Genomic DNA, 12,931 nt, shown 5'->3' on the forward strand with positions numbered 1-12,931 from the left:
AAAGCTTTACTGAGAGATTAGGGGACAAAAAATAAACATGAAAACATTTTGGACCCAACTCCGTTGCTCCCTCTCACATGTCCTGTACTACAACTCCGGTTAAAGTGAACAGGAAACTTTGCTTGCCCAACAAGGTTTAGGGAATTTGTAAACCATTGAGGCCTGGTCTACACTAAAAAGTTAGATCAACCCAGCTATGTCAGTTAGGGGTGTAAAAAAAACCCTCACCCATAACCAGTGTGGTTAAACTAACTTAATCTCTGGTGTTAGACATATTCTTCCGTCAACCTAGCCACCGCCTCTCAGGGAGGTGAATTACCTATGCCGATGGGCGAACCTCTCCTCTTGGCTTAAGAAGTATCTACACTAAAGCAGTACAGCTATAGCTTTTCAAGAGTAGACAAGCCCTGAGCCAATATACACTGACCTAAAAAGCATTATATCCCTTATATCAAGCTTCTTCCCTAACAACGCTTGCACCAGAGTGGCCATTTCAAAATATTTTTAGTCCATGTTTCTAATGAAAGAATCAAGATGCTTATTGAAGGAATGTTTTGATCCATTGTTGGAGTCCTTTGTGTCTTTCATAGGAAAGATGCCACCTCAAATCCACATGACTGATTGTTAAACAAATCTTTGTCTTTTAGACACATTTGAAAATAATGTTAATATGTCTGATAGTTGTGCTACACATGCTAATGAAATCAATAGAGGCATATAACGGATTTTTCTAAACCTAAAACAAGCTTAGTTAACTACGCAAAACAAAATGTAAAAATTTAAATATTACAGGTTTTCAAAACATTTGATATTAGTGCGTACTGAACTTAATGTAGAGTGTTAACATTTCAAATTGATAGAAATTAAGAACCAACTTCAACCTTGGGTTCCAGTACATTTGAAATCTTGATGCAGTAATGTAAGGCAACTAAAGAAATGAAGCAATAGGATCAGCATTGAATTTTAAAAACGTTAAGAATTCTGACATTGTTTGAAACAATTTGTTATGCATAGAAATTTTGTATCCATATTTCTTATTCAAACCAAATAAAGATTGGTTGAAGCAAAATACATTAGTAGAACATATTTTGATGTTACCAAACCAAAACATGTATGATACATAATGAAACCTCTCAATACCCATTCAGGGAATAAATCTTCCAACACTCTTTTTATGCTGTTAAGTCACTTCTGTATTTATAATATTAGCTCTGAAGTAATACTTTTCATATGTAGATTTCAAAGCAGTTATCCTGTTTTGGCAGATGGGGAAGAACTCTAACAGGTGGACTACACTTGAAGGTTATAGAATTACACCTCTACCCCGATATAACGCGGCCCAATATAACATGAATTCAGATATAACGCAGTAAAGCAGTTCTCCGGGGGGGGGGGGGAGCTGCGCACTCCGGCGGATCAAAGCAAGTTAGATATAACGCGGTTTCACCTATAACGCAGTAAGATTTTTTGGGGGGGGGGCTCCCAAGGACAGCGTTATATCGGGGTAGAGGTGTATCATAACAGTTGGAGGGCAATATATCAGTTTCTACTTCCTTAGATTGCAATACCACAGGACTCTAGGCTTTTCTAATTACGTGATGGGCATCAATAAATTGATTAACAAATGTAGTACTTCACAAAATTTAATAGTTGCAAAACTGGATTATAAATGAGCAGATTTATAATTTGTTACATCCAGTATTGAGAATTTAAGTAGCTTCCTTTCAAAGAAGGAAAACATTTATTTATGTAGTATTACAAGTTGTACATCTTGGTTACAAGTAAACAAGTTGCATGGTGCCTTTCTATGTTAAAAGTTAAACTTTTTTTTTAGAAGGATTTGAAAGTGTTTCATAATTGAATTATGAATGTAATGGATTTAATTTCAGGTCTAGTGTCATCAGGTTATTTCCTTGTAATTAGGGAAATTATTTTTGTAATGTTTCAATATGAAAAGTAATTCAAAATATTTAGTTTATTAAAAATACAAAATGGTGTTGATTGACATTTACACACGGCATCTCATTTGTAAAATGGGAGATCATTCCTAATCAAATAGCCTGTATCGAACTATGGTATGAAATGAAAATATAGCAAATTCAGATTTGTCCCCAAACTTAGATTTTGAAGAAACAAGGTATTTTGAAATGAAATAAAATACAATGTGTTTTTAATGAACATTTCAGCTGAAGTATTACCAGCCCAAATATTGCAGCACTGTTAATAAATTGATTAATTTTCATTGTCCAAGGTGTGACAGTTGCAAAAAAATAAACAAAGCATCAATAGTAAGAGTTCTTCCATTTCTAATAATCTTAGGTGGAATTAGTTACTAAGTTAAATAAAATTGTTTAATGACTTTAAATTGACAAGTATTCTTTTAAATAAGATATTTAAATATTTATCTTAATTGGAAATAAATTGGAAATTGTCAGTGCTGGTTCATTTAAGAAATGTAAAATATACTCTTAATTGATTTTGTGAATATTATGAAGTGTTATTTCTTAAAAAATCTTGAAATATCTAATATTCTTGAATGACTTTGACAGGAATCCTACACATACAAGGACCCCATTACAGAATTTGTAGAATGTTTGTATGTTAATTTTGACTTCGATGGTGCCCAGAAAAAACTGAGAGAGTGTGAAGCGGTAAGACTTTTAGCTTGTGTAAACTTAACAGTTTTGTAAGTTTCAGATGTTGGCAATATAAATATACTAAACATGGTCTTATAAAAATTATTTCAGTGAATCTGGAGCTAAATAATCTTTCACCTTTCTTAAATGAAAAGTCCTGTGACTGATTTGGACCCATTTTTTGACACTTTTTGAAGCAGCTATCACAGATACAGCTATTTTGTCATGCGGTGAAAGGCCATCCAGGTCTGCTAGATAGTACAGGTTGAGAGAAACATGGGCTTGCCACTTTGAGAGAAGCTAGCCCCGCCCCCCTCCCTGTAGGGCCACTACCACATGCAGTTTTTGGCACTGTGGTATGAACGTCTGCTTTCCATAATTGCGGAATGATTTTCTTTCAGAAATATTTAAAATATTTAAATAATGCAAAATATATACTTCAACAACAATGTCTCTGCTTTTGTTTTTTGCACTACTCAGGTGTCTTCAAGCTGGTTATCAGCAGCAAAGATGTCTGTCTTAGCTTCTCACTCTCTGTAGATCATATAAAACCTTCCAAAATTAATAGGAAAGAAGAAAATACTGAAAGGTAGTAAGTTTGGCAGCCAAATTAGTCAGGCTGGGAAAAAATCCTTTTGCTAAGAACATGAAGTACAATCTGATCGAGTTATTGACAAATTTCCTGACCACCAAACACGGACATCAGAGGAGGCTGAGAGCAGTTGATGGAGCAAAACAGTACTGAGCTTAACATGTGGAGGGAAGAGAACATATGAATAGAACAAAGATTCCACTCAAGCCTTGTCTATATATGGAACATGCTTTGTATTAGAAAATATGATTTTTTGCCTTGAGTTTGGGCATAGATAATTGTGTAGAGTTAACTACAGCTAGCTAACATTTTTAAACACAACTGCCCTTGCAAACAATAAAAGAAGACTCATGTTTAATGCTAGTTAAAATATTTATAATACATTTTCTAGCCCAGTGCATTTTCCAGTTTATAAACAGCCTCTCTGATAGGAGAAGGGGCTTAGATGATATCAACCACACAAGTGATGCATTGTCAGGTGGGCTTTTCAGGAAGAAGTGTACTACTGAGCATGATCAGAAATCTGTGGTGACTGCAGAGAGAGGAGATTGGCTGTGGGCTTTTCACCTGTAAAGACTGTCATTTTTACCAAAAGGATAAGCAAAAGTTTATAAGTTTGCAATTTCCATGCTGAAAAGCTCTGAGTCACATGACTCAAGTATACCAGGATGTAACAGAGCATAGCTGGCCCTCCTGGCTCCTGCATCTGCTAGGCTCAGATAAAGTCACCTTGGGTTCTGAAACCACTGGTGTTTTTATTTACACGTTTGTGCTCCCACCACCACCTCACCAAACAGCATGGACAGCTCTGGGTTCCTTGTGTCTGAACCCAGGAGGGAAGGGCTTTCTCCCTGCCTGCGCTCCCTCGCTCTCCTCCATCCCACCACCCTGGCTTCCTTGTTCCTAGCCTCTTATATAGATCTGGGCTATTTGGGCTGGCAACTGGCTCTCATTCCCCAATTAGGGCAGGTTCTTTCCAGCTAGCTGTACTTTATTCGCCTAAATGGGGCTGGTGTGGCAGGGGGATGATTCTGCAGTCTTGCTGCTCAGCACCCTGTCACACACGGTAATTAAATTTTGTATTCTTTTGGGATTTGTAGCTAGTTGCTAAAATTGAACTGTGAAATAGATCTTCACTATTGATAGGTGACTTGATTTGCTTTTCCACCTGTTTAATGTGTAGGTATTAGTATTTAGCACATGTTATGTTTGTGTAATTTTTGTGCTACATAGTGTGTGGCATATTTACACATATGTATCTGCTAAGGTTATTGCAAAAAAGTAAATTTTATATTGTGTGTAGAAATAATTGAAGCAGATTATTCATAGATCAGAGATATTGTAATGAATCATCTGTGATTGAGTCCACAGTTCTGAAACTTTGGCTGCTGTAGAATAGCATAGTTCTAAATATTTTAAGTTAAGAGAAATGGGTACAGATTCTGTAACAGTATGTTCTTATTTTACCTTGTTTCCTCCAAACTTGGTATTAGTAATTTTAATATTTAGCTACAAAATAACTTCATTTGCTCTACAGAGTAATCTGCTTTGTGAGTAGAGGTTATAACTCCTGAAACAATGTACTTAAATTTCAGTGTTGCTACATGGATGGGATGAAAATTCCTATAGTTACAAATTTAACCCATTACCATAATTATCTGATGGAAAATCTAAGGCTTGTGTAATTACTGGGGTTGTGGGTTAGTGGAGAAGGGAATATTGTATTCATGCAATTGTGAACTTCCTCTTGATGGCACTAGAGTCAATATAGCTGTGGGAGAATGAGCTAGAGTCTGTTTTGGCATGCACATTAGCAGAATTGTTGAGGTCCTGTCCACTTAATATTTTCCCAGAATTGCAAAAGTGGAAACTTTGCAGTGAGGAAGAGAAAATAAATATATTGTTTTTACTGTTGTAGAGAGCTTTTAATAAAATCTTGAGAATTGGAGGACTAATCATCCCCTCACTGGATGAAGACTTGGATAAAAATCGCACGTATACAACGGACAGGTTAATTGGGTTTTTAGCAGATTATGTTCTGAAAATTTGTGTGTTAATTTGTAAAGCTCTGGGTATGTTTTAAAATATTCCAGAAACTACTTCAGAAAACACTAATCACTGGTTTTCGTTACTGAGGCTATCTGCATGAGTACGTTTACTTTAGATATTGTTTCTATCATTATTCTCTTTTCCCCTGTTTTTACAGGTGCTTGTGAATGACTTTTTCTTGGTGGCGTGTCTTGAAGACTTCATTGAGAATGCTCGTCTTTTTATATTTGAGACTTTCTGTCGTATTCATCAATGTATCAGCATTAGGTAAGAAAACCATAAACACATGCAATAATGAACTTTTTTAAAATGTAACCCTTTAATTTATGTTTTAGGGAATTGAGGTCTGTTTGTGCTCCAATAAGAATACACCATTGTCAGAGAAAAGGAAAAGCATTATCTAAAATAAATACAAATGGAAAGATTCACTTGTAGTTTGTAATAGGTTTTGCATTTATATTTAAATATTTATAATTCCCTGTTTTTACATGCATTTATCTTTTTTTTGAAAAACTCTCCTATAAAGCTGGTCTCTGCCTAAAGGTAAATAATTTTTTTTGGCAGTATTGAAGCTTTCAGAGCCCATGTTGAATTGGTAGGGCTGGCAGCTGGAACCAACTTTTACTCGTTACTGGAACAAATTTGATATGAAAGTCACTGTATGAAAGCTATGCATTCTTTGTATTTTTTTTTTATTTTTAAGATAAAGTTTTTAAAACTTAGAGGTCTAGCTACATGTGGAGTAGCCTTTTTGTTCGGTTCTGGGAGGGGCAAGGGTTGATGGGGGGGGGGGGGGGACTACTGAGCATGCCCAGTAGGCATCTTCTGATTTGGCAGATCCTAATGAAGCTGTGCTTCTTAGCATCACCATAGAAGTCTTGGAGAAATACATACACTATCTGGCCTGCTGCTGACTGTCTTCACTTCCCTATCTACATACACACTGTGCCTAGCTTTTTATTAGTTCATCTAATGGAATCTTTGTTTTCGGCTTTTGGAGGTAGTAATACCTCAGAACTATATTTCCCATACTCTGTTATAACCAAGATAACTTCTTTTACAGCAAAACAGATCTGTTTATTCCAGCACAGTTCTGTTTTGAGATGATTAACTGTTATGTAGTATATTGCCAAGTAGATTGTAGCACTGAGCTGCTGGAGTTTATTATGAATACAATCACTAAATCCTCTTGCCACCATCAGCAGCATTACATATATCAATTGTATAACTTCCCTTGAGGGTCTCAAGTGATACCAGTATCTCTAGCACACACTTCCTGGTTTGAGTCTAATCTTAGGCCCTGGTTTACTCTCCAACAACTGTTGAGGTAGAAGGCTGCGTTTAGACATAGTTGTAACCAGGTCATGGCCAGTATGGTCAAGTTGTTGTGTAGTTGGAACTTAACCATGTACCCCATAACCATTTTAAAATCCTCTGTAGTCTAAGGCTTTTGAACAGTTGTGGAGGTTTTTTTGGGGGGGGAGAGGAGGTGGAGGGGATTTAAAAGAGAAATAAATGTTGAGTCCTGTTTGATGTTACCAGTAATCTCGATCTTTGAATATCATGTGGTTCCCATCCATAGACTCATGGAGTTTAGATAAGATATTCAGATTTTCATCAAAATATATTCTAGCAAGTATTTTTTATGTAGCATATTTTCAGGATAAATTAAAAATCAGTTTATTGTTAGAGAAATGTTTGCCAGAAACTATTAATGTAGTGATACAATGCTAGTGAAGCTGACTACTTTGAGATATATCATGTGTTTCTGAAATGTGTAAAAGCAGCTCTAAAATGAAACTTGGAAGAATTCTCAACTGTAGATAAAGACAGAATATGGAAGTGGTATTTAAGCACTTATCTGAAAATATGCTTCTGCATCTCTTTGTGTCACTTTGTTAAAGAAACAATTAAGATGTTTAACTTCAACAGAGATGGAATTGGCAAAAGACTCTTTTAGTATGTTATGAAGTCAGCAAAAAGTTCATTTTCCTGTTCTTGTAGTTATAGTAGATACCTGGACAAAAAGTAACTTTTATTCCAGCAATCTCTGCCTAAATGCTTTTCATTACCTATTTTTCATTATTCAGCATAATTTGTCTTCATGAACTGATTTTGAAAGTGTTTTTAAATGTCTGGAATTCATATTTACCAGATAATTGCTGCCTTTAATATTTATTTCATATGGATTCCTTATTAGTCAGATTGACTAAAGTCTTTAACAGATAGTGATGAAAGTTTAAAATGAAGAATGAGAAGATTAGTGGGGATGCTATTATTTTCATTTGTCTATAAATTAGGCATAAGAATTTTAATCAGCCCTACTTAATGTTGCATATTAATTGCAAAGTTCTAATGCTGTTAAACTGCACTAGATGCATGTATCAAGTTGGGATTTTTATTTTGCTTGTTTCAGTATTTTTACATCAGTTATGGCTGATGTAGGAGTATAAAAGTTTTTAATGAGTGCTCAAAATTCCCTTACGAAAAAATAAATAAAATAGCTTGTTGTAAAGTACTACACTCTTAAGGATTAACTCCTGGTAAATATAGGATAATTTATTGGGCTCTGCTAGTGCCTGCAAATTTTCAATAGTGTAAAAGTTGTACATTTGACAGATCTTAGCTTTGTATTTCTTAAAATCCTATTCCGGAATGTTGGTGTCAGTTGAGCTCTCTTGATGACTTTAGAGAGGCTAGTTATATCTAAATATTAATGATTATTAGTAGGATCAAGTTAGCTCAAAGTTCAAGGACTAAGTAAAGAGTCTCTTCTTATTAGAGATACTCTGAAGGACATTTTATTTAGCATACTTCAAATAATTTTAATATTTACATTTATAAAAAGGATTTAACTATTGGTCAATCATGCACTAAAGAACCTGAAGGTGTCACTTGATGAATCGGTGAGATGTAGGAGAAAATGCAGGCAGAAGCCCAGCAACAGAGTGGGGGCTATCCTGTTTATTGCGCTCAGTGTATGATTACCTGCCCTGTGGGCGGGTGGCGTATGTGTGCATTCAGTGCAAGGAGCTCCTGGCCCTCAGAGACCGCATATGGGCTTTGGAGGCCAGGGTGGCAGAACTGGAGGAGGTAAGGGAGGCAAAGAGGTATGTTGATGAGGCTTTCTGGGACACTGTAGATTTGTCCCACCTCTGGTCAGACAGCCCCTGCGCTGTTAAGGAGGATCAAAGGCTCAGGGAAGGAGAGCAGTCAATGGGAGCAGAGGAAAACCTTCCCATAGTTGGGACCCTCCTTCCAGATGATGGCGTATCCTCTCGCACTGAGGTTACCTCTCTGGGGGAGGGAACTCCAGTCATTAGGAAAAGGCAGGTGTTAGGCAGGAGATTCGATCATTAGAAACATAGATAGCTGGGTTTGTGATGACCGGGAGAACCGTATGGTGACTTTCCTGCCTGGTGCGAAGGTTGCAGATCTCTCGATGCATCTAGATAGACTAATGTGTAGTGCTGGGGAGGAGCCGGTGGTCGTGGTACATGTAGGTACCAATGACATAGGGAAGGGTAGGAGAGACTTCCTGGAGGCCAAATTTAGGCTGCTAGGAAAGAGACTGAAATCCAGGACCTCTATGGTGACATTCTCAGAAATGCTTCCAGTTCCACGTGCAGGGCCAGGTAGGCAGGCAGAGCTTCAGCGTCTCAATGCGTGGATGAGACGATGGTGTAGAGAGGAGGGGTTTAGATTTATTAGGAACTGGGGAAACTTTAGGGATAGGGGGAGCCTATACAGGAAGGGTGGGCTCCACCTAAACCAAAGTGGATGCAGACTGCTGACACTTAAAAAGGTTGCAGAGCAGTTTTTAAACTATGAGATGGGGGGGAAAGCCAATTGCTGCAGAGGAGCACGTGGATCGGACAGAGACTTCTCTTAGAGGAGAGTCTATTGATAGAGATTCTCTAGGTTTTAGTCAGGAGGAGAGGATGGAAGAGGATAAAGGATGGGCCAGATCAGACGAGAAACATTCACATAAAAAAGAATCTGACACATCAGAAAAGGGCAGACAAATAAACAGTGACAAGTTTTTAAAGTGCTTGTACACAAATGCTAGAAGTTTAAATAATAAGATGGGTGAATTAGAGTGCCTCGTGTTAAAGGAGGATATTGATATAATAGGCATCACAGAAACCTGGTGGAGTGAGGACAATCAATGGGACACAATCATTCTGGGGTACAAAATATATCGGAAGGACAGAACAGGTCGTGTGCGGGGAGGAGTGAGAGGAGGGAGTGGCACTATATGTGAAAGAAAATATAGAATCAAATGAAGTAAAAATCTTAAATGAATCCACATGTTCCATAGAATCTCTGTGGATTGTAATTCCATGCTCTAAGAAGAATATAACAGTAGGGATCTATTATCAACCACCTGACCAGGATAGTGATAGTGACAATGAAATGCTACGGGAGATTAGAGAGGCTATCAAAATAAAGAACTCAGTATTAGTGGGGGATTTCAATTATCCCCATATTGACTGGGTACATGTCACCTCAGGACGAAATGCAGAGACAAAATTTCTCGATACTTTAAATGACTGCTTCTTGGAGCAGCTGGTACAGGAACCCACAAGGAGAGAGGCAATTCTCGATTTAGTCCTGAGTGGAGCGCAGGATCTGGTCCAAGAGGTAACTGTAACAGGACCGCTTGGAAATAGTGACCATAATATAATAACATTTAACATTCCTGCGGTGGGAAGAACACCTCAACAGCCCAACACTGTGGCATTTAATTTCAGAAAGGGGAACTATGCAAAAATGAGGACGTTAGTTAAACAAATTAAAAGGTACAATGACTAGAGTGAAATCCTTGCAAGCTGCAAGGACACTTTTCAAAGACACCATAATAGAGGCCCAACTTAAATGTATACCCCAAATTAAAAAACACAGTAAAATAACTAAAAAAGAGCCACGGTGGCTTAACAACCATGTAAAAGAAGCAGTGAGAGATAAAAAAGCATCTTTTAAAAAGTGGAAATCATATCCTAGTGAGGTAAATAGAAAGAAGCATAAACACTGCCAAATTAAGTGTAAAAATGTAGTAAGAAAAGCCAAAAAGGAGTTTGAAGAATAGCTAGCCAAAAACTCAAAATATAACAACAAAATGTTTAAGTACATCAGAAGCAGGAAGCCTCCTAAACAACCAGTGGGGCCCCTGGACGATCGAGATACAAAAGGAACACTTAAAGACGATAAAGTCATTGTGAATAAACTAAATTAATTCTTTGCTTCAGTCTTCATGGCTGAGGATGTTAGGGAGATTCCCAAACCTGAGCTGTCCTTTGTAGGTGACAAATCTGAGGAATTGTCACAGATTGAAATGTCACTAGAGGAAGTTTTGGAATGAATTGATAAACTTAACAGTAACAAGTCACTGGGACCAGATGGCATTCACTCAGAGTTCTGAAAGAACTCAAATGTGAAATTGCGGAACTATTAACTTTGATTTGTAACTTGTCCTTTAAATCAGCTTCTGTACCCAGTGACTGGAAGATAGCTAATGTAATGCCAATATTTAAAAAGGGCTCTAGAGGTGATCCTGGCAATTACAGACCGGTAAGTCTAACGTCAGTATCGGGCAAATTAGTTGAAACAATAGTAAAGAATAAAATTGTCAGACACATAGAAGAACATAAATTGTTGGGCAAAAGTCAACATGGTTTCTGTAAAGGGAAATCATGTCTTACTAATCTATTAGAATTCTTTGAAGGGGTCAGCAAACATGTGGACAAGGGGGATCCAGTGGACATAGTATACTTAAATTTCCAGAAAGCCTTTGACAAGGTCCCTCACCAAAGGCTCTTATGTAAATTAAGTTGTCATGGGATAAGAGGGAAGTTCCTTTCATGGATTGAGGACTGGTTAAAAGACAGGGAACAAAGGGTGGAATAAATGGTAAATTCTCAGAATGGAGAGGGGTAACTAGTGGTGTTCCCCAAGGGTCAGTCCTAGCACCAATCCTATTCAGCTTATTTATAAATGATCTGGAGAAAGGGGTAAACAGTGACGTGGCAAACTTTGCAGATGATACTAAACTGTTCAAGATAGTTAAGACCAAAGCAGACGGTGAAGAACTTCAAAAAGATCTCATAAAACTAAGTGATTGGGCAACAAAATGGCAAATGAAATTTAATGTGGATAAATGTAAAATAATGCACATTGGAAAAAATAACCCCAACTATACATACAGTATGATGGGGGCTAATTTAGCTTCAACTAATCAGGAAAGAGATCTTGGAGTCATCGTGGGTAGTTCTCTGAAGATGTCTACGCCGTGTGCAGCGGCAGTCAAAAAAGCAAACAGGATGTTAGGAATAATTAAAAAAGGGATAGAGAATAAGACGGAGAATATCTTATTGCCCTTATATAAATCCATGGTACACCCACATTTTGAATACTGCGTACAGATGTGGTCTCATCTCAAAAAAGATATACTGGCATTAGAAAAGGTTCAGAGAAGGGCAACTAAAATGATTAGGGGTTTGGAACAGGTCCCATATGAGGAGAGATTAAAGAGGCCAGGACTTTTCAGCTTGGAAAAGAGGAGACTAAGGGGGGATATGATAGAGGTATATAAAATCATGAGTGGTGTGGAGAAAGTGAATAAGGAAGAGTTATTTACTTGTTCCCATAATATAAGAACGAGGGGCCACCAAATGGAACTAATGGGCAGCCGGTTTAAAACAAATACAAGGAAGTTCTTCTTCACACAGCGCACAGTCAACATGTGGAACTCCTTTCCTGAGGAGGTTGTGAAGGCTAGGACTATAACAGGGTTTAAAAGAGAACTGGATAAATTCATGGAGGTTAAGTCCATTAATGGCTATTAGCCAGGACTGGTAAGGAAAGGTGTCCCTAGTCTCTGTCTGTCAGAGGGTGGAGATGGATGGCAGGGGAGAGATCCTGTTATGCCAGGTGCCCCAGAGGGAATGAACATTAGCCACTGTCGGTAGACAGGATACTGAGCTGGATGGACTTTTGGTCTGACCCAGTATGGCCATTCTTAGGCTATGTTCTTATGTTTTATGATATATGCTGGTCATATTTAATCTAGCATTTATGTTCTCTTATATATTCACATTTTAAAGTGTTCATTCTTCATATGCCACTTTTTTATTTGGAAAAGCAAAAGAAATGTCTTCTGTAAAGTGTAGTGCCACTCTGGTGCCACTCCTGACCAAAATACCCAGTGCATCAGTGGGTTAAGGAATCTTCCCTTTCTCCTTCAAACACACAATAGTCCAACCAACATTGAAGAAACCCACTCTGAATACGTTCATTCTAGCCAATTACCGCCCAGTGTCAAACGTGAGCAAGCTTATTGAAAAGATAGCCAGTCTTAACTACAAGCTCAACTGATTGAAGATAACAGTTTAGACCTGATACAATCTGAATTCTGGCCAAGACATGGAACTGAAACTGTTTTAAGGGCACTGATGGATGATCTCCTCTTATCAGCAGATAGAGGGCAAACATCCGTTCTCATCATCCTGGACCTTCTGCAGCATTTGACACTGATCATGAGATATTGTTTTCTCACCTGAGAGGTGGCAGGGATCCAGGGAAGTGTGCTAAAGTGTTTTAAGTGCTGGAAGGCGTACCCAATGGCTAGTGACTGGAAATTGCACCTCTACCTCTG

At 37.7% G+C, this 12,931-nt stretch overlaps 1 protein-coding gene across 3 annotated transcripts in view; it reads left to right on the forward strand.

Moving 5' to 3' along the window:
* The window catches only part of EIF3E (eukaryotic translation initiation factor 3 subunit E), a 61,945-nt gene that overhangs the window by 35,878 nt on the left and 13,136 nt on the right, over window positions 1–12,931 (forward strand). For 2 of the 3 annotated variants that reach the window (XM_065398229.1, XM_065398231.1), the window contains 2 exons: window positions 2,550–2,651; window positions 5,435–5,544. In XM_065398229.1, the coding sequence (XP_065254301.1) occupies window positions 2,550–2,651; window positions 5,435–5,544 (212 nt within the window). The remainder of the gene's footprint in view (window positions 1–2,549; window positions 2,652–5,434; window positions 5,545–12,931) is intronic. The other variant, XM_065398230.1, reaches the window with a different exon arrangement.

This window comes from Emys orbicularis, chromosome 2 (genome assembly GCF_028017835.1).
Source record: "Emys orbicularis isolate rEmyOrb1 chromosome 2, rEmyOrb1.hap1, whole genome shotgun sequence".
Classification (NCBI taxonomy): domain Eukaryota; kingdom Metazoa; phylum Chordata; order Testudines; family Emydidae; genus Emys; species Emys orbicularis.